Genomic DNA, 19,876 nt, shown 5'->3' on the forward strand with positions numbered 1-19,876 from the left:
CCAAATTCAGGTTCATCTCGACTGCATCAGACAAAGCTCCCCATCGCTCCCCTTCGCGTCCCTTCGTCCATTTTCCTGTCGAGGTAATATACAATTTAGCTCTTTAGCTTCTCATTGAGATTATCTAATTAACTTTTAGGCTATTTTCACCGCGCCCCTCCTCTACCGTCACCATGTTCCGTTCCGCTGTTGTCCGCTCATTGAGGGCCTCTGTCCCTCGTGCCATCAGGCCCCAGGCTGCTTTCCAGATCCGTACCTCTCCAGTGGCTCGTCCGGCTCAATTCGCTCCTCGCTTCGCTTTCCAGGCCGTCCGCGCCTACTCCGCCCCTGCCGGCCTCTCTAAGGACGAAGTTGAAGGTCGGATAGTCAACCTCCTCAAGAACTTCGACAAGGTGCGTTACTTCTTTGAATGACTGCATAAGACGGGGTCAAAATCCATATACTGACTTTTTGTCTGAACAGGTCACCGAAGCTGACAAGGTGCGTTGCTAATTACGCGTCGTTATATCTGCCCACCGTCGACATGAAAACATCCTAACATGTTGAACAAACAGATCAACGGCTCTTCTCACTTCTCCAATGACCTTGGACTTGACAGCCTGGATACCGTTGAGGTTGTTATGGCTATCGAGGAGGTATGGCTAACAGGATTGTTCGCGTGCTCTCATTGATATTGACTTCGACATAGGAATTCAGCATTGAGATCCCCGACAAGGAGGCCGACGCCATCCACAGTGGTAAGTTCTTTGTCAGAAGAGGCAATCGTAATTTTTACTAATGTTTCCCGATAGTCGACAAGGCTGTTGAGTACATCCTTGCTCAGCCCGATGGTAAGCGCATTATCTCTCAAATTCAACAAGCATCGCTAACCCCTGTCTAGCTCACTAAATACGTACTTAATGCGAGTAATCGAGAGAGTTTGTCGAGGGGTAGATAGAAAAGAATGGGGACGTCTAGCGTGCATCTATGCAGGACTCTATAGAGTAGGGGTTTCTGGGTAGCGTGGCGCTAATTTGTATGCTGATACATGCTCACCTTCCTATATCGTGTATATCACTTTCAATGCAGTTTTGATTGATCCGGATTCCCAAAAGTTCACGGTATTCTGGTGGGGGAGCCCGGTCCGATGGAGCTATAGAACGTCACAACTTAGGCAAAACAGACCAAACAAGTCCGCGATGAAACTTTTCGACACTGTACAGAGTATTTTAAACATAAAAGAGACTAAAGTAAAATTAGACGCAGGAAATAAAGCGCGGGACGACAGCGCTGATGGGTTTTCGTCACCGCGGACACTAAGAAACGCGCGTTAGAGCCAGATAGCCCGACACCTTCTGCCGAGCCTCCTCTGGGCAATTGCTCTCGTTGCTCAAAGAAATTGTACAGCCGAGTCGACTGTTTTTTTTGGCCCTTCCAAGTACTCTCATCGTTGGGACATTGATCTCTTCGTGTGACCTCCGAGTCAGCCCATTCCGTGTAAATCGGATCTGCTGGTTATCTCAATCAACTCTCGGGCGGAGCTTTTTTGTCTCCTTCTCCCTCCTCGTCTGCTCAACTACCACCCTCAACAAACATTCCCACCACCTCTATCGCCGCCGTGGAATTCTTTTTCTCCTAACACCGACGGTACTCATCGGCTTCTCGAACCAGACAACTGAGTACGGCAACAGTGGGCACACGTTGCGGCTCAAACACCGCAGCTTACCTCCTTCGACACCCCGCCTCGACACAAATCCTCGCCCATCCTAATGGCCTCAGCCGGGGGCTTGACTCGCCGGAGAGGTGGCGGTCGAGCCACTGGCGCAGACGACCACGATGACAGCAGAGTCTCCTCCCCTGTCTCCCGGAACGGCTCCGCCATGGACAACCGCATCCCCGAGACGTCATACACGAACTCAGAAAATGGACACAAGATTGCTTTCGATCCCAGGGATATCAGCGAGACAGAAGAGCGGAGCAAGCAGCCGAAGCTTACGCTCATGGAAGAGGTGCTTTTGCTCGGGTTGAAGGATAAGCAGGTCGGTTGATCCCTTTCCCCGCGGAGGTCTGGTGCGCCTTTGCGAGCGGATATTGGCTGACAGGTGCGCAGGGCTACCTGTCTTTTTGGAACGAGAACATTTCCTACGCTTTACGAGGATGCATTGTAATTGAGCTGGCACTGCGCGGTCGGGTTAGCATGCAGAAGGATTCCACTCGACGAAGGTTCCCCCTGGCCGATCGGGTGATTGAAGTTATTGACGACACATTGACGGGAGAAGTCTTGCTGGACGAGGCATTGAAGATGATGAAGTCGAGTGAGAAGATGAGCGTCAACTCCTGGATCGACCTGATGAGCGGTATGTCCAAAGGAAAATCGACTTCAGGTGCGCGCGGTACGCTAATTTTATGCGCGAACAACAGGCGAGACATGGAACCTGATGAAGATCGGATATCAACTGAAACAAGTGCGCGAACGTCTCGCCAAGGGCCTCGTAGACAAGGGTATCCTTCGGACTGAAAAGCGAAACTTCCTTCTCTTCGATATGGCCACCCACCCTGTTGCCGACGGCGGCGCCAAAGATGACCTTCACCGCCGAGTGCGCAACATCTGCAGTAGTCGCACCGTGATCCTCCCAGCCAACCAATGGCTCCCTGAAGATATCGAATTCCGCTACCTGCGCACCATCACTATGGTGTGCGCCGCCTACGCAGCGAACGTCTTGGAGAATGCGCTGGTCACAATGAGCCACGAAGCTCGGGAGAGAGCCTTTGCACAGGTGGACGAACTGCTGGCAGAGTACTCGCAGTGGCCATTCGCGCGGCGGCCCGGTGGCTCTCAATCGATCGGGGCCAATCTGGCCCAGGCCATCAACGACGAAGTGAACAAGGGCGACAAGGAGCTTCAACTAGAGGTACCACCCACCCACCACATCCGCTATCAAATCCCCAGAACCATTACTTACATTTTACTAGGTTGTCGCAGCCTGTCTGAGCGTATTCACTAGACTCGACTCCCTCCTCTAACTCCACGCACGCACTTGTACTTTTCTTTCTTCTCTTCTTCGATCCCATCTATTGCCAATTATCCTATTCTCTCGGTCCATATTCTCGTCCTTAACTTAAGCCTACCAGTACCATCCACCCATCACATCAAACATTATCATGTCAGTCAAACAGCGTTTCTACCCTCCTCTACCACGGGAGCCCCTGGAAATGGAAAATGTCTCCATCAAAAGAACAAAAGAAACCCCATCTCCCGTCTCCCGTTGTCTTGATTGTTGAAATAGTCGGCGTACGAAGGTTCAGTTGGGCTTTTTGCTAAGGTCGGACAGACAGTGTTTAATAGTATAGTATGAATCCGCTAGCGCAAAGCGTTTCAGCCAATGTATTACTTTATGATAATTTTCTTCTCTTTCTCTTTCTCGAGTATGTGTTCTTCTAGTTAGGTTAGGTGTGTCTAGCTTATCATGTTCGTTGACCGGTTGTCTGGGTTTGGTCAGAATGTGCGGTTATAAGAGATGGGTCAAAGCAACTAAATACTACTTACCTAGGCGCTATTTCGACGGCTGTTTGCTCATAAAACCTAATGTCCTCATGGTATCTAGGCTGTCTATGCTTATGTGAGCTGCTAACCTACCAGGTATTCATCCAAATATATATTCATGAACTCTGAATAGACCTCCAGGAACACCAAACGGAAGAATTCAGGGCTCGGTAGCTAACTGATGGGTATGGATCGAATTCCTTGCATCCTGATTGGCCATTCATTGTCCTTTGGTTCTGTGGGAACAGAGGGTTTCTATCATTCATCTTCGCTTTTCCCTGGATTCGGGTACGGGTGGCTCTAGTTGAGAATGCCTCTTCTTGCTTAGCTGGTAGGTGGAGGCATGGTGAGGGCGAAAGAGAAGGGAGGGAATGATGTTCTATATTGTTGAGCTTCTAAAATACGGTGTTGAAGAGAATATACACACCGCTTGAAAAAACGAAAAAACAAAAAGCATCGCGCGCGATTGTAACAGACACGGAGGGTAAAGAAAAAGAATAAGCAATAATCAGCATAACAGATCAATTCACTCTCAAAACATGTATCCCGCCTCGCTCGCCGCCAGCAGCCATGGCATTCGGAGACAAACAAGCGGCGCCGTTAACCAAGTCAATAACCGTCCCGACTCGTCCGCGTAGTGTACCATTCTCGACCATGTTCGCAATCATGCCTAGAGTCTTCCCGTCCGGTTCCACGTAGACGAACCGCGACTGGGGTTCACCGTCGCTCTTCCTCGGATCGAAGTTGAGGACAGGATTCGCGTCAACGGCCGAGAGTATGGCGCCGCCATCTTTGATAATAGCCGGGTTGTTCGATTGGTGGAGGATGTCTTCGCACGTGCAGTCAAGGACCACGTCAACGGGCGCCCATTTGTTGCGGCGGAAAATGGCTGTTAGGTCGAAGCCTTTGGGGACTGGTTCGGGGATTTGAATAATTTCGTCAATTTGGAAGGTCTGGCGGATTTTATTCGCTGCATCTTCGGAAGCGCAGGTGGCGCAGATCCAAGGATTGTAGTTTGGGAATAGGGATTTGGATCGAAGGAGATGGAGAGCTTGAGTGCCCACTTCGCTGCGATGCGCATTTGTGATGAGGACGCGTAGGTCTTTGCCTTTGGTAGGGTCAAGACCGGCATACTTGAAGAGGGCTTGCCAGGCTGTGAGGGCGGGCAAGGGGATGGTGGCTGCTTCCGTGGCGGATATATTTTGGGGTTTGTGGGCGAGTTCGTCATCTGTTCCTAGCACGTAGTCGGCTGCTGCGCCGTCTTGAGAGTAGTCGATCAGGCCAAAGACGGTCTCGTCTACTTTGAATTTCGGGCCATCGGGCTTGTCGTGGTCCTGGGAAGGAGTGCTGATGACGGTTCCGCAAACGTTGTGTACGGGGACTTGCGGGATTGATTTCGATGGGTTGAGCTCTTTTGCTAGTCGGAGTTCGTCATGTGAAAATGCGGCTGCTTGAACCTTTATCAAGTATTGAGCTGGAGATGGCTTGGGAGTAGGAAAGTCTGTATCGAATACCGTTTCCGAATCCACTCTTGGGTTGTCTAAAGAAGTACCATCTCGAATAGCCGTGGAGGCCGGGCACCAATACAGAGCCCGCATCGTATCTGGGACGAACGTCTGTTCGTCCATTGTCGTGGAGTATCTCTTGGCGGGCTTCATCTCGAAGTATGCAAGATGTGTTGTCGCGGCAGAACAAATGAATATTCGACGCTATCAGGATCGTGAGAAGTTGTCTTGGTCTGATTCAATGTCCCTCAAAGATTGAACATCATGAATCGTCGCCGGGAACATCAAAATACCGTCGCCGTTGAGTTTCGCCACCGAACGTTGCTTTGACGTAAATGTGACAGCCATGTAAATCAGCACCCGAAGAACCGCAATTGCAAGTGGATGATTTATCCGTGATCACCCCAAACTGACATGGTAAATTGCGGAGGATTAAGTGAAGATGCTTGCGTTGTCTCTTGCCCTAATCTCGTCGAGCATGTCGTAAACCTCTCTCGGCTGCTCGAAAACGCGCCATACGTGCTTTGGGACGTCTTTGAAAGCCTCCGCGAATCTCTTTGGCGAGTTTTGCTCCTCCATATGAGGCACATCCATGACCTTTCTGATAAGGATCGCATGGATCCACTCGGGGTGCCTTCTGTAAATTTCGGCGTATGCTTCAGGGTCCGTTTGTGTGGAGTCTCCAATGCAGAGCGCTCGCCGCCGCGGAAACCATCTCCGGATCTTCCTTATGCGGTCCACTTTGTATTCCAGCGTATTCACGGTGAATGACTTGACTAGTTCGCTAATATCCAGCCAGGAGGAGTCTCGAAGGACCAGTGTTCCAGGGCTGAAATGATCGCGGAGGAACCCGCGCAGGAATGGATACAGATTGTACGGCGACGCAGAAAGGTAAAACCATGTGGGCTCAAACCGCCTGTCGATTCGAGCATACAGCTGCGGCATACCCGCGATAGGCTTTGGCTCTTCTGCGAACGTCGTACGAAGTATCCCCGTGGTGTCTGATGTTTTGGTGTATTTGATCGTATCGTCGATATCAGACACGACTAGCCAGCCTTCGGGGCCCGCAAAGGTTGTTTCCATCGATGCCTTGTCCAAACCTCGAATATGGGACCGTACCCGAGCTCCATCAGCGATATGACGGACACCAGTGTTTATCATTTGCGAACTAATGCCATCATCTCCTGTAGGCCCGATTTGATGTATTTGAGCGGTATGGTTTGGTAAAGGCAATTCTAGCATCATTGAATGATCTGGAACGACATGGTATAGGAAAGGCTGTAATCGTCGTGCGATGCGATGGCGGATTTCCTTCTCCGTGCCCAATTCTCCGTCAAGTCCGACAAGATCCGCAATCACTGCGACGAACTTGCTGACGTCGCGTCGACTATCTTTCCGGAACACGCAGGCCACGACTTCCACCCGCCATGAATGAGGTTCGCCGGATATATGCGAGGCCGGTTGCCTATAAGCCGTATTATCCAGCAGCCAGACGGTATGCTGCTGAGCATCCGCCAGCTGTGAAGGTTGTCTCAATAGCGTGGATGAAACGATTCGAACCATGCTGGAATACCGTCTCCAAGTATTTGAGAACCGTTCCAGCTTTTGGAGGACAGTAGGGTCCTTTGTTTGAATGACGGGAGAACTCATCGTTTAAATGTTGCGGCGCTTGCTACCTACAGTAGGTGGCGCGGCCTCTGCCTGGAGGATTGACAAGTACCCCGCAACGAAGCGAAAGTGTGTTTGTTGAAGATTTATCAAGAAGTCAGGATACAGGAATCCCAGAAGATTGCGACCTTAAAGCAACAAAGGACCTCCATGTTGACGGTGCCTGGGCGCTATTCTTATATAACCGCTCAAAACCTGGGGCTAAACACCCGGGTGATCTTTCATAGATTGAGAGACGAGCCACAAGGCAGTGACCCTCTCACAGCCTGTCCTGAGTCACTTTCCTTTGATTCATGAGTCAGCTGCCTTAAGGCCAGGTTCTGAGCCTCTGTTGGGTTAGACGATGGTCTCATCTGCGAATAACCTGTCTGATAGACGGTGCGCATGGGTATAGTTCGTCCCTTGGCGCTTAGATCTGCGGGAGTCAGCCTTGGGATGCTTGTGACCCTATCAGAATCAGCAGTCTTTTCCGGGCGCCTGACCATTCGATACGAGCTCCCAGGCATAAACATAATGATGTTGGCAAAGTCAGCCGCCAGCGCCTCTTGATTCTCGGGTGTCCACATAATGGCCTCCGCGGCCCCGCGCTTCAAGACAGGGGTCTTGCGTGGTTTTGTGTTGCTATTTGCGCCCGTCGAGCGACCTGTCCTTGGACTAAAAAAAAACGTAAGGTGTCTCATTCTACTTCATACTCAAGAGACTCTAGTTAACCGCCGGGGAGTGGATGTTGCGCAGAGTAGAGAATGATCGTCAGGGTGGAGTGGCTGTAACAAACCCGGCGCGAACTCTCAGCCTGTAGCGCTTAAAGCATCTTTTGCGCTTCATCATATTTAAAAAGAGCGAGCGATAACTCCCTGATCCGATGCCAGGTGATGGCTCGTACTTCGTAGTGAGTATGGTGTCTGATCAAGGCGGAGACTTGTACCAGCCAGATCGGACTCTACTTCATTTCAGTGGTATCATTTTCAAAATTCCGGCTCTGAAAGCCTGTCTGGGTCTTTGAATGTAGATAATCGAGGCAGGTTGCAAATCCGAAGCGGTGCCTAAAGTTGATGAAGAAAGAATGCATCGGATGGCTTTTCGAAGATGCGACATCACGTGAACGGGCTCATTTGATCAGTTTTCTGAACCAAACAAACCTCTTCCATAACTTGACACCTTGGTAATCCAATTGACATGCTTCTATTTATTGTAGCGAAGCCACTGATTTTGCGAGAGGAACGGGTGGCTTGAACGCAGCTGCTAGTCATGCCCAGAAAATCCAACGCGAGAGCAATACCAGATTTCCATACAGTGGACCGAGAATCTGGCCAAGTATACACAGAAACTGTATCTGACCCAGCCGTGTCACTTGCGAATGGCGCAACATGGGTTCATGAGTCACCATATATGCCCGTTGGGTGGGAGGAAGGAAGCCCTTTTGAGGCACCTCCGCTGAGACATTTGGCAATGCGGAAGTTTCTCTCAGATCAGAGGAACCTGACGCCGGCTTTATTTACGAATGTGCCCTGGCGCATTGCTAGTGACTGCTGGGATTGTCTGGGTAGATGGTAAGTTTCCCTCAAGTTGGATGGTACAGAAGCTCATGTGCACAGCAACAAAAAAAGTCTACATATGTGGAAACTGCTTGCAACTGCATACCCAGCTGAATTTTCAAAGATCGAGCAGTACCGCTCAATGAAAATTGAAGGCCCTAAGCTTTCTATGCGAGACTATTTGGGACTGACGAAGAGTGATAGCATGAGTTGGCGAGTTGTGTTGACCTTGGGAGCTTCATATGCTCGAATACCTGAGTTGGTTGGGATCTCTGAGATCAGGAATCTAGTTGCTTTGGATATAGCTTCGCCCCCGGACCCAGCTCTCTTGCCCGACGACACTTCCCTACAAGTGACCGCTTTGACAGACCGAATCATCCGCTCCTGGAGCGAGCTGGCGGAGACGACAGATGCATTCACACAGCTTCGAGTTTTGATATTGCGGCATCAATTAGATCTATCAAAGGTGGCGCTCCATTACTTGAGAGCTTTTCCAAACTTGCAATTTGTCGTTGCGTTCGACTGTCCTGGCATTTCCACTACATTGTCTAAAGGTGATGTAGATGGCTGGACAATCTCAGAGATGAAGGATTCCACGCCAAAGACCCTCTATGGCTTCTACGACGCCAATTGTAAGTCATTCGGCGGCAACGGTTTACTTACGGCCGAAACTCCAGTTCTGGACTTTCAAATCGGCCAGATGAAATCAAAATCCCGTCGCGCGGATTCCCACTCGGCTGTATATCTCCAGCGTACAAATGACGCCCCGACAGTGGACCCGGAGGCAAGCTCCAGGAAACGCAACCGAGTGAGAACACTTGACGGACAACGCGAGCAGTCCCGGAAGCCCAAAGCCGTGATGAAGGACAGGACTAGAGACATTGGCGACGTGCTGAGCTCTTTTTTCTAGTTAGTAGGAGCGTGGGTTGCGCTTGGATGATGTCAGCCGTGCATGAAAAACGCGTGGAAACATACTCTGTGCGCAAGAGACATGCTACCATAAATTCACCACTCGAACCGTAGCCTCATCTAATTCTTGCCATCCAATACTGCGTAAGGTGATAGCGTGCCCCGTTGTAATTGGCCGTTGGGGAGTCCGCCAACCAGACACCGCCGATTTCCCCGCAACGCCGCGTGATTGGCAATCCGGCGAGCTCAACTTTCTCGCTTCAACTTCTCACCAGCGTTCTTGACCTTGAGAATTCAAAGATTTGTCTCTAAAATTTGCACTTCAAGTGCAGCAATATCGTCTTGCCGAGCTGGAAGCTCAGGTTTTCTAGCACATACTACCCCGCCTTGGTTGTCTTATCCGATAGTGGAGGAGCAAGTCTCCCCGCAGTAACCAAATCATGACGGAACTCGACGTACCTCCAACAGAGAATACCAATGGTTCTGCCGTTGCATCCCCCAGATCCAGCCTTGACTCTCGCCCGCCTTCAACAGGAAGCCGGACCCCTCGGCTGTCTTCGAACCACCAGCACCGACAGAGCCTAAGTGAATCCCTTCGCGCAGCACCTGGGTCCCCGCGTGCCCGCCGCCAACCCTCGCTTACCCAGGCTGCTATACAGAGCCTGATTGATAATCCTCCGGCACCGCACAATGTGAATCCTGCTTTCGTTGGCCGCGATTGGCGAGAGATCTCGATAGGAGAGCTGGTGAGCGAGGAAGACTTGAAGTTTGTAGAGGTTGATACCGGTATTGAGGAAGCTACGAATGTGAGACCGCCAATATGTACTAGACTCGGGCCACTTGCTAACTGAGCAGGTCCTCATCGACACCGGCGCACCGGTACTGCTAGTCCGCGAGACGAGGGAACACAAAACCGCCGTTGGAACCTTTGACTACAACGACCTCAATACATACCTTCTGCTTGCAGCTGGCTTGACCCGGCCAGATGAAGATCTCCTTCCCGCTTACGAGGAACTTGCTCGCAAGGCTCGGGAACAAATTCCAATTCCAATGCGAGACGTGAAAGAGCTTGGGAGAAAGGATCCCCTGACGACGCTCCCCGCGTCAGCCAGCGTGAGAACGGCGGTCGAGACGTTCGGCGGCGGAGTACACCGTGTGGTTGTGATCGACGAACGGCGAGACAATGAAGTAGTGGGTATTTTCAGTCAATTTCGGCTCGTCAAGTTTCTCTGGGAGAACGGGCGATGCTTCCCCGTCCTGGACCAGCTGTATCCCCAGTCATTGCGAGAGTTGAAAATCGGGTCTCACGCCGTCGTCTCGATCAAGTATGTCCCAAGCCGAAACAAAAAGCAAGGTGGCTGAGCTAACGTGCGTAGTGGCGACAAGATGCTCTGTGAGGCGCTGCAGCTGATGAACACCGAAGGGATTTCATCGGTCGCAGTTGTCGACAACCACACCAACGTCGTTGGGAATATATCTACCACAGATGTCAAGGTGTGTTGACTCCAACTGTCGGAGTTCAAGCTGACCGGTATAGCTGCTTACGAGATCTTCATCGCTTCCTCTTCTCACCAATACCTGCACGCACTTTATCTCCGTGATCCTTTCCACTCGTGGTCTTCAAGAAGGAAAAGATTCGTTTCCTGTCTTCCACGTTAACCCAGCCTCGACGCTAGCACATACTGTGGCCAAAGTAGTAGCTACTCGGTCCCACCGGTAAGCCCCTTGCTTGAAAGAGAATAGAATTGCGACTAAAAGCAACAGGTTATGGGTAACCGACCCTCACTCGCCGTCCTCATCCGGCCCTCCTACCCCCTCCCACTCAATGGTGCACGTTCCCATGGTCGGAAACGGGAGCAACAACGCACAGTCGCCACCACAATCTCCCAACCCGGCATTGGCGGCATCGACTCAAAACGGGCCGGGAGCACCATACGTGCCCGCGTCACCCATCGCGCCCTCGATCCCAGCGTCTACGCTCCCGGGGGCGCGGCTCTCCGGGCGTCTAGTCGGTGTAGTTAGCCTGACGGATGTCTTGAACTTGCACGCGCGAGCCAGTGGGCTGAGCCCTGCGGATCCGGCGGAGAGCCGTAGCCGGCGACGAAGGAGTAGTAGTTCGAGTATAAGTGTTCGGCGGAGCGGGGAGATTGGAAGGGAGTTGTTCAGTCGGTGATTTATAATAGCAAGGGTTATGCAAAGCAAGTACTTTGTGGCTTACGGCAATAGCATAGTGTGCATGAGGACAATACACACTGCATTATACGAGATCATGGCTTCGTTTGATCAGTTTCTTTCAAGGCAGCCCTGCAATTAGCAGGGATGTTATCCTATGGACTTGATCAGTATAGCTATGCCTTGCCAGACCACGGGGCACCACCACTTGCGTATATCCTGGCTCGAATGGTTGGCTCGGAAATAAACGAGCCCTAGATGGTCTAGGAAACGTTTGCGTAGCTCGAATAGGAAATCCAAGCATACAGCCCTCCGAAACTCTTTCCCGGAGGCTTAAAGGCACTCGAGTCAAGGATTAGACTATTGGCAGCTTCCTCTATGTTAGGATCTAAACCGGCAATAATCGATGCCAAAGAGCAACCAAATTCCCTCCTATTCTCCCGGACATCGGGCAATTCACGTTGCGGTGTTCTCTTTTCTTTCTTTTTGGTCTTGAGAACTGTATATATTACGTTGTCAATGCAGTTCCAAAAAAAATAAAAATAAAAATAAAAATAAAAATAAAAAGGCCGGATTGCTAATGAAGCTCCTATCGGCGAGCCCGCGATATCTTACTGTATTATATACATCAAGGGGGTCCATATTAGGCAGGAACAAAGGGGCCTTTCCCATCCACCTAACAACGCCGACCTTCTTCGATACTCTGTTTATTCTTTCTCATTGTCCCCGTAAAACCAATTAATCCGGGCGGCCCCATCTCAGTCTTCGTCTTTTCGATACACAAATACCAACCCAAACGCTAAACCTGAGTTTTACCTCGAGGCATATACTTATCCCGTGACCCCTAACCCTGGTCTGAATAACCACATGTCACACTTTCCCAGCAACCAGCTTAGCAGGTAGCTTTTGCACGTGAAGCTCATAGCTAGGTGGGCTAATGACCATTGAGATCGATGGTTATTTTAGTATGGTGGCAAGGAGGATCACCGATAACTGTGGGGGTGGTCAGGCCACTTCTCCGCATTTTACCTGCTGTCGACCTGGAGGCTAACTACTGAGTCTGGGGTAGATGGCAACTTAATACGGGCGCATACACAATGGATGGATGCACTTGAACTCGAAGAGTCCCACGGCACCTAATGGAATCCAACATAGGGATCACCTTTCATCGAGGTAGAGATCATCGGAAACGCATCGCTTGTGCTCTTGCTTCCTTATCGCCCTCTCAGTAAGATTGGACCGGCCCCACCTCCCACTCAGCAGAACAAACTCTCAGAGTGAAAAACTTTCTCGCCAAGATAGATTTAACTCCAATCCAGGCATGGCTCAAGGTTGACCGTGCCGTTGGTAAGCGCAGCAAGTGCAAGGTGCAGAGTTCAGGGCTGCTCAATCGAACCGTGGACTCGCCTTCACCTACAGAGTATATCCCAACCGCCCACGGTTTCATGGTACCTAAAGGTCCACTTCAACTGCCTCAACCTGCGGCCGTGCACTGTGCAGTAAAGTGACAGTTCCTGGAACACTAGGTGAAACCACCCATCCTATCACGGTTATTTCCCAGAATTGATCGGCGAAGTCTATTTTGGACAGGTAACCGATGGCGTTACATCTTAGCTTTGCGTGGGCTGTGGGGGACATTGAGGGATCCATAGGAGCTTCCAATCCCGCTCCCATTCCCAGCTCTCGAGGCTCGAGGTCGAGCTTGGTAACCAGGATTGGACTCCGCTGCACCGTACCATAGTAACAACCTCGACAGCTGGCTCTCCAAGGCTCAAGGTCCGTCTGAAGGCCGGGCGAGTCCCGATTATGGTCCGCGCTCACTTTCCCCGGGTAATATACCCATCAAGACCACTTCCAAAGCTCGTCCCCCGGTACATGGTCAGTCACAAATTTCTCAAGGATTATTTGGACGAGGGCCACGGGTGTAGGTGTTAGCCATTGTCTCGGCAGTATACCCGACATATTTCTCAGTGCTCGTGTCACTGTCGTTGTCTCAAAGGCACTTCAGAGGGATAAGCAGAACTGCTGGTGTACCGTTAAATTCACCTCGCAATTTCGAAGTGCTCTGAATAAAAGCATGTCCAAAGATTGGCTCGACTCTCGAGGGATGCCTTATCTTCGAGACCAGAAAGTACATACCTAAGCTGCGGCGACTAATCCAAACCCGGAATGTTACAGGATCTACGGGCGTCATTTCAGCCCTTCCCTACCTGAGTGATCTTCTCTTTCCGTTTCCGGCGACTATAATACTCTATCCTGACTTACCTCATCCTGACTACCCCAGTACTGCAAATTGGGTGACGACCGTCGCTCAGGGCGATGGTGCTATCCTGGGCAGAGGCGAAGGCACAAGGGGTAAATGATCGACAGCGTGTGTAACGTTACGCAGATCGACTTTGCAGCAAGTTGCAGATCTTCGAACTGTGGGTCCGGAATAAGGAACATCGAGTCTATACATCAGGATCGAGGTAGTGAGTCTAGTAGTATCGAGATGGATGAATGGAAAAGATTCTTCAATCTATTTCAGAATTCGATTCGATTTTGTAGCAATGCGCGCCCCGCCATGACAGCAATTCGAGCTCGTGGGTATTTTTAGTCCAACCTAGATACTCCAAAATGACCCAACAGAAGAAGAGAGGCGGAAGTCGGTATCTCGCAGGGGGCGACTACAATTGTCGGACCCGTTGCACGGTATTGAGGAAAGCCAGTATTGGTACAAGAAGAAGATGAAAAGCAAAAACGCCGCAAAGAGGAAAGAGAAATCAGAACACCTCAGCTCCGCCGCCCAAGTTCGTTTCCGAAAGACCAAAGTCAAAAGTGGCATGGCCAGGGTCCATCGAAGAATCAAAACTAGACAGAAAATGGTTGCCGTCAATCCCGGACGCAAATTGGCGAAAGTCGTCAAACTCCTCGTCTGTCAATGTTGTAGGCGATATCTGAAGGTCGACATGGAAGTCGAGGTTTTGCATTTCCTCTGGGGTATACTTGAAGGGGGCAGTAGTGCCCGTGTTTGTGTTCGTATTGAAGCCTGGATTATAGCCATAGCCATAGCCCATGCTCATGTTCATGCCCATAAGTGGGACTGGGCAGGAAGACTTGGTGGTTGGGGTGTGGGGTGGTGTGCTGCGCGGTGTGGGCAGGGGCTCAGTTGCATCCAGAGAGATGGTGGACGAGCTGTTGGTTCGCAACGGTCCGCTGTAGGAGGATGAAGACGCGGGTGATGTGAGCTTAGGGGTGGAGACGGAGACAGGGATGGGGCCTGGTTCCGACCGGACTCGGTTGTGCTGGTGAGTCGTTCCGTGGACGGCGGCGGAGCTTCGTGGTGGTGCTGGGGTCGCGGCTTGAGAGTGGACTTGGGAGTGGACTTGAGCCTGGGAAGGGATGGTGGGCGCGGACGCAAGGCGGTTGCGAAATTGTCCGCTGTTCATGGGTAGCCCGCCCATGTAAGCTTCGGGTGAGTTGCTGGGGTAGCCAGCGTGCGGCGGTTGCTGGCGTATAGGGCAGCTTGCAGTAGTATTAACATAGTTTGGCACTTGGTCTTGGGCCTGGGCGGCCTGCATCTGGATGGGGCTCGAATATGAGGGTGAAAAATCGGCACCTGGGGTTGACATGACATTGGAACAGCGAGACAGCGGGTCGGTCCTTGGGCCAGAAGAGATGCGCAGCTGGGAGATGTCTCCAAGGCTAAGGTGACGAGCGCCGTGAATAGGACGGTTAGGCATGAGGGTGGATGCCCGGCGATCTGCCAGTCCGGATTCTTGAGAACTAGGCATATGAGGAGCAGGCTGCGGAGTCTGCATGTGTGAAGAGGGCAGTTGCAGGCTATGCGACAAGCTAGGCATGGAGGACATTCCAGCCAGGCCGACAAGAAGCGAGTTGTCAAAGTCCTGGTCGATCTGCGCGTCCTGAACCTGTCGGTAGCGCAGTCTCTTTGCTTCGTAGTGTTCGTCGATCTCCTCATACATCCCTTCCGCGGCAACGATGGCTCTGGTGATTTTGAGAGCTCTGCCAGTGCGCTTCTTGTGCAGTGCCGACGCCCGGTTGGCAGATTCGATGCGCGCGTCCAGGGTGCGGTCTTTGCGCCGTGAGGCAGCAGTAAATGCGCTACATTTGTTAGCAGGGGAGTATTGTACGACGGGGCAAAAGCAAAAGACGTACCGTTCTTGGTTCTCCTCTTTGGTGCGAGCCGGGGTCGGAGAGAGCTCGAAGCTCCCATCGGAAGGCTTGCTAGGAGGTATGGGAGACATCCTGCCTAACAAGATAACAATGACTGTCGGTTTTTGTGAGGGAGGTTGAGGATTTCTGACTATGGAGGGAGTGAGGGAGGGGGAGAAGTCAGAAGTGACAGGAGCGAGCTAAATAAGCTGGAGGTCCGGCAGGGCGACACCGGCAGGCCCAGCAGGTCCAGAGGTCCAGAGGTCCAGAGTGTCCAGAGTGTCCAGAGATCCAGAGGTCCAGAGTGTCCAAAGATCCAGAGGTCCAGGCTGAGGAGGAGGCTGCGGTGCCATGCCGTCCTCATCCACGGCTCCACATGAAGTTTGGTTTCGGGGCCGCCCACGGGACTGCACACAAGAAGGTTTTCTCACCAGGCCATAAGTCTAGATCCGTTACTGGTCGTTAACTTACTGTACTTTTAGCCTTTGGGGTGCCCTTTGTACGCGCAGTCTCAAAGCACCGTTTGACAGGAATAGAACGCTTAGAGTAGTACGTAGCACTCTATACTGAGTATACTCGTACTTTGAGCACAGTCCAGCCAGTCCAGATCGCCGACCCATCGATCGCCTGTAGATTGATGATTTCCTGCCAATCGTTGCCACTCGCACTGTGCTGATCCCCACTCCGTCGCCTGCAGGTTGTCCTTGCTCTTCGGGCCCTTCTAGACCGTCGCAGCTCTTATCGGCAAATAGGCTGAGCTGGAAGTGAGCTCCCTGGTCATCCACCGGTGTCGCTGTCGGCTCCGGATTCCTCGCTTCCTCTCTCCAGCTTTTCCTCTTCCTCGCGCTTCCAACCCCAACTATCGCCACCCGGCCACAACCCTCGATTATGGGATAACTCACTGCCGCGAGGAATCGCCGATTCTCCCGCGGCGTGGGAAATGACACAGTGCGAGTCACGATACCGGCTGTTCTTTCCTTTTTCATCGCCGGCGATGTCCGTAGTGCACTGAACTCATGGAAGCCACCTGGTCCACTGCCTGCAGGGCCAATGAATTGCCCCAATTCCGCGTATTTGGCCAGATCTATCAAAGGTTGTCGTCTTGTTCTTGATCGGACTGCGCTAACGCAGGCACTACTGCAAGCCTCAAGCCACTGCCAGGGTCGGTATATCTGTATCTACTTTGTAGGCTTGTAGCCTCAGTAATACATAGATCTCAACATAAGTACAGCTTCACATCCCCCTTTTTTTTTTTTTTTTTTTTTTTTTTTTTTTTTTTTTTTTTTTTTTTTTTTCTCAGTGCCGGTCAAGTGTTTGTTCTTGTTCAATTGTTTCTCCAGCCTTTCTCTGGCTGGCCTTGCCCATGCCACCGTGACTTGCACCACCAAGGTCGACAACGCCTACGCCAACCCCTCATTTGGAACTGGCGATTTGACCAGCTGGGATGCCCTCAGGGTGAATAACCAACCCTCGCTTGGGGGCGTAGTTTCCGGCCATGCTGCAGATGGCGATTCCTACTACACCGTCCCTTCCACCTCTTGGTAGACTTATCTCGCCCAGAATTTTGACAATCTGGACACCACCAAGCCCTACACTCTTTCCGTGAACTATCGCGTCAAAGGCCCTCCTACGGGGTTTGCCTGCTACCCCGCTTGGGGCAAAGACAGCTGGGGCACTATGGTGGTGCGAAGCACCGTCAAGCCTGCGCTTGAGACTGATGCACAGTGGCTTCCTTTCTCCTTTTGACTCTGTGCCAACCAGGTCCAGCCACAAGATCTATCTCGTGTGGGCTTGTACTGCGAACACCAATGTCATTCAGTGGGACTTCGACAACTTCATGCTGCCGGTGGGCGAGGAGGAGGTTTGCGTGACGGGGACGGAGACTCTGACCACCACTGCCACTGCCACTCCCATTGATACACCCCTTGTTACTCCCACCACTACTCCATCTGTTACTCCCACGGCCACTCCTACTCCTCTCTACACTCCCTCCTCATCTCCTGTCGCCATCTCGTCTATATCGTCTGCAGCAGTGCCCCCAGCCCGCAGCCCAGTCAGCAGTCCTATAAGCAGCATTCCTTTTATTCCCTCGTCTCCAGCAGTACCTCCCGTGAGCAGCCCTACCAGCAATTCTGTCATTCCCTCATCCCCAGCTGTACCTCCCGTGAGCTCGATCAGCATTCCTGTGGTTCACCCGAGCTCTCCTGTCATTCCATCTGCTTCTTCGCCAGCGGTTGTTCCATCGTCAACTCCGATCAGCCCCCCTACATCAACCTCGAGGCCTGTTATCTCTGCCACTACTTCCACAGTGCACTTCGAAGATGCAACAACAACAACAACAACAACAACCACAGCTACGAGTTCCACCACGACTGCCATTGGCGACGAAGACTGTGAAGACGATGTTATCTCTACCACCGCCAGTATCACGAACTCAACCGATGCTTCAACTACCCCGACCGCCGCCTCTACTACGTCAACAGCCAGCGAAGATTGTGAAGACGACGTTTCTACTACAACAACTGACAACACAATCTCAACCGGCGGACCACGACAACTGCCTCCGATGCCACTACTGCAACGGACATCACAAGCTCAACCGATGCCTCCACCACTACGGCTGCAGATGTACCGACTACCGATGTTGTCCCTACCACTTCCACCATCGGAATTCCCTCTATCACCTCCACCACCGACGTTCCCCCTCCGTCCACCGTCCTCACAACCCGCACCGCAACAATAACCGCCTGCGCCTCCAGCATCCCTAAATGCCCCGCCTCTTCTCAGACTACATCCGTCACAACCGAGGCAATCGTCATCTCGACCACAATCTGCCCAGTCACCGAGACCGAGCCCGCCAACACCAACCCGACAGAGACAACATCCACCGTCTTTTCAACCCGCACCGCAACAATCATTGCTTGCCCGTCTACTGTGGCTGATTGCCCGGCTTCTCAACACACTACCTATGTCACGACGGAGACTGTTCTCTTTTCGACGACTGTTTGTCCCGTGATGCAGTCTGCCACTGCTACTGCCACTGCTACTGCTATTCCTCATCCTGATCAAGGTACTGGGTCTGGATCAGGGCCTCAGCCTGAAGGTCCCAGCGGTTCCAGCGCTACCACTACCGCCCGTCCAGGCCACGGCGCCGAAGCAGGACCCCGCGCTGGAGCTGGAGCTGAAGACGAATATGAAGGGCCCAGCGCTACCACCTACGCAGTCACAGAAGTCGTTACGGTTACGATCACGACGACGGTGGGCGTTACCGCTTGCCCTGCGCCATACTACCAGGTCCTCCTAGTATTTTTTTGCATTGTACAATTGGGACTATGTATCTATTTAACGTTTATCAAGTCGTTACTGTCCTGGCTCTTAGCCTAACTCTGAATATTTGTAGATATTTGACTAGAAGATATATTTAGATCTACTAGAACTAGACATGAACATGGACATCTACACCATCTATAGAGTTTGATTTTCGGTAGTCTCTGTTGGAACCAGCCCGATAAGACAACAATCTATTTATAATAACCTCGTGGCTCTAAAATTAATGCCCATATGACGTCCATTCCGTATCCTTCCAAAACTCATAAGCTCCAGCTCGAGTCCTCTTGCCTTAATTCCCTCCATCAGGCCTTCGCATAGTTAAGCGTCCCGTCCGGCCGTATTCTTTGCAAGGTGAGCTCCGCATCGTCCCTGTCTAGGGCCTGGTTCATACGCGACGTACATTTAAGACCACCATCTCGAGGTCCGATCCATCTATCTAGACCAAATCCCCATTGCGTGCCTACTATATATAGTCTTGCCCTCACTCTTCGTCTCACTTAGTCTCGTTCTTAACTCTTGGACGACTAGACTAGGCTAAACAGTGCTAAACTTAAGACGCAGTCGAAGATTTTCTAGGCCCGGCTAGATTGTCAGATGGTGACTCCGTACACTGCTCCCTGCAGTGCCCTGGCCGAGTGAGGACCACCACCTAAGCGAGGAACCTAACTAACTTCAACGGCGATAACTCGGCCGGGGACTCGCACCCGCCAACCACTCCCTCGGCTCCGATCCCTCGGACTCCAGCCATGACGTACTGGGGTAAACCTTTGCCTCAGATGAAATATAGAAAAGGGCTCGATCGCTTGGGATTACCTTGCCTGGCTTTGGTTCAATGGCGTTGAGGTCCGGGTAATTATCACGGATGACGGAGATACGGGTAACTAGGAGCTGGAGGTGGCGAATGACGTAGCTGGGAGGACGCTTTGTTGACTTGCTACGAATACCTTAGGTACCCGGAACGACAACTGATTACTCTACGATGGATGCTGCAGGTAGGTAGATAGGTAGACAAATGGGTAGAGACCAACGCGGGCATCCGTAGGTAGGTAAGCAGTTACCTGTTACCCAGGACCCAACCA

The 19,876-nt window shown here is 51.7% G+C and overlaps 8 protein-coding genes across 8 annotated transcripts; 5 read left to right on the forward strand and 3 right to left on the reverse strand.

Annotated features, from left to right (window-relative positions):
* Positions 1–34: 34 nt before the first annotated feature.
* Positions 35–1,184, forward strand: acpA (acyl carrier protein). The gene is made up of 7 exons (XM_073757290.1): positions 35–83; positions 140–392; positions 463–480; positions 555–635; positions 689–737; positions 792–830; positions 881–1,184. The coding sequence occupies exons 2-7, from the start codon at positions 174–176 to the stop codon at positions 886–888; spliced, it is 414 nt and encodes a 137-aa protein (XP_073617505.1). The 5' UTR covers positions 35–83; positions 140–173; the 3' UTR covers positions 889–1,184.
* Positions 1,185–1,531: 347 nt separating this feature from the next.
* BDV17DRAFT_35971 (GOLPH3/VPS74 family protein) lies at positions 1,532–3,482 on the forward strand. The gene is made up of 4 exons (XM_073764408.1): positions 1,532–2,018; positions 2,090–2,336; positions 2,401–2,891; positions 2,953–3,482. Exons 1-4 carry the CDS (start codon positions 1,749–1,751, stop codon positions 3,001–3,003), a joined length of 1,059 nt encoding a protein of 352 aa, XP_073617506.1. The 5' UTR covers positions 1,532–1,748; the 3' UTR covers positions 3,004–3,482.
* Positions 3,483–4,044: 562 nt separating this feature from the next.
* BDV17DRAFT_280624 (uncharacterized protein) lies at positions 4,045–6,678 on the reverse strand (the record flags this gene model as incomplete). Its single annotated transcript, XM_073759911.1, has 2 exons — positions 4,045–5,181; positions 5,548–6,678. The coding sequence occupies 2 exons, from the start codon at positions 6,676–6,678 to the stop codon at positions 4,045–4,047; spliced, it is 2,268 nt and encodes a 755-aa protein (XP_073617507.1).
* Positions 6,679–6,798: 120 nt separating this feature from the next.
* BDV17DRAFT_35976 (uncharacterized protein) lies at positions 6,799–7,660 on the reverse strand. Its single transcript, XM_073764409.1, has one exon. The coding sequence runs from the start codon at positions 7,374–7,376 to the stop codon at positions 6,918–6,920; it is 459 nt and encodes a 152-aa protein (XP_073617508.1). The 5' UTR covers positions 7,377–7,660; the 3' UTR covers positions 6,799–6,917.
* BDV17DRAFT_35987 (uncharacterized protein) lies at positions 7,632–9,259 on the forward strand. Its single transcript, XM_073764410.1, has 2 exons — positions 7,632–8,246; positions 8,292–9,259. Exons 1-2 carry the CDS (start codon positions 7,945–7,947, stop codon positions 9,139–9,141), a joined length of 1,152 nt encoding a protein of 383 aa, XP_073617509.1. The 5' UTR covers positions 7,632–7,944; the 3' UTR covers positions 9,142–9,259.
* A 321-nt stretch (positions 9,260–9,580) lies between these two features.
* BDV17DRAFT_297551 (uncharacterized protein) lies at positions 9,581–11,373 on the forward strand (the record flags this gene model as incomplete). Its single annotated transcript, XM_073763512.1, has 5 exons — positions 9,581–9,946; positions 9,996–10,465; positions 10,517–10,634; positions 10,678–10,856; positions 10,905–11,373. 5 exons carry the CDS (start codon positions 9,581–9,583, stop codon positions 11,311–11,313), a joined length of 1,542 nt encoding a protein of 513 aa, XP_073617510.1. The 3' UTR covers positions 11,314–11,373.
* A 2,421-nt stretch (positions 11,374–13,794) lies between these two features.
* On the reverse strand, positions 13,795–15,984 carry BDV17DRAFT_258300 (uncharacterized protein). The gene is made up of 2 exons (XM_073757291.1): positions 15,471–15,984; positions 13,795–15,416 (listed from the first exon to the last, which is right to left on the reverse strand). Exons 1-2 carry the CDS (start codon positions 15,557–15,559, stop codon positions 14,075–14,077), a joined length of 1,431 nt encoding a protein of 476 aa, XP_073617511.1. The 5' UTR covers positions 15,560–15,984; the 3' UTR covers positions 13,795–14,074.
* Positions 15,985–17,098: 1,114 nt separating this feature from the next.
* Positions 17,099–19,505, forward strand: BDV17DRAFT_36144 (uncharacterized protein). Its single transcript, XM_073764411.1, has 2 exons — positions 17,099–18,131; positions 18,182–19,505. The coding sequence occupies exons 1-2, from the start codon at positions 17,185–17,187 to the stop codon at positions 18,849–18,851; spliced, it is 1,617 nt and encodes a 538-aa protein (XP_073617512.1). The 5' UTR covers positions 17,099–17,184; the 3' UTR covers positions 18,852–19,505.
* Positions 19,506–19,876: the final 371 nt, after the last annotated feature.

Source organism: Aspergillus undulatus (assembly GCF_047715775.1).
Source record: "Aspergillus undulatus strain CBS 261.88 unplaced genomic scaffold BDV17scaffold_13, whole genome shotgun sequence".
NCBI lineage: Eukaryota > Fungi > Ascomycota > Eurotiomycetes > Eurotiales > Aspergillaceae > Aspergillus > Aspergillus undulatus.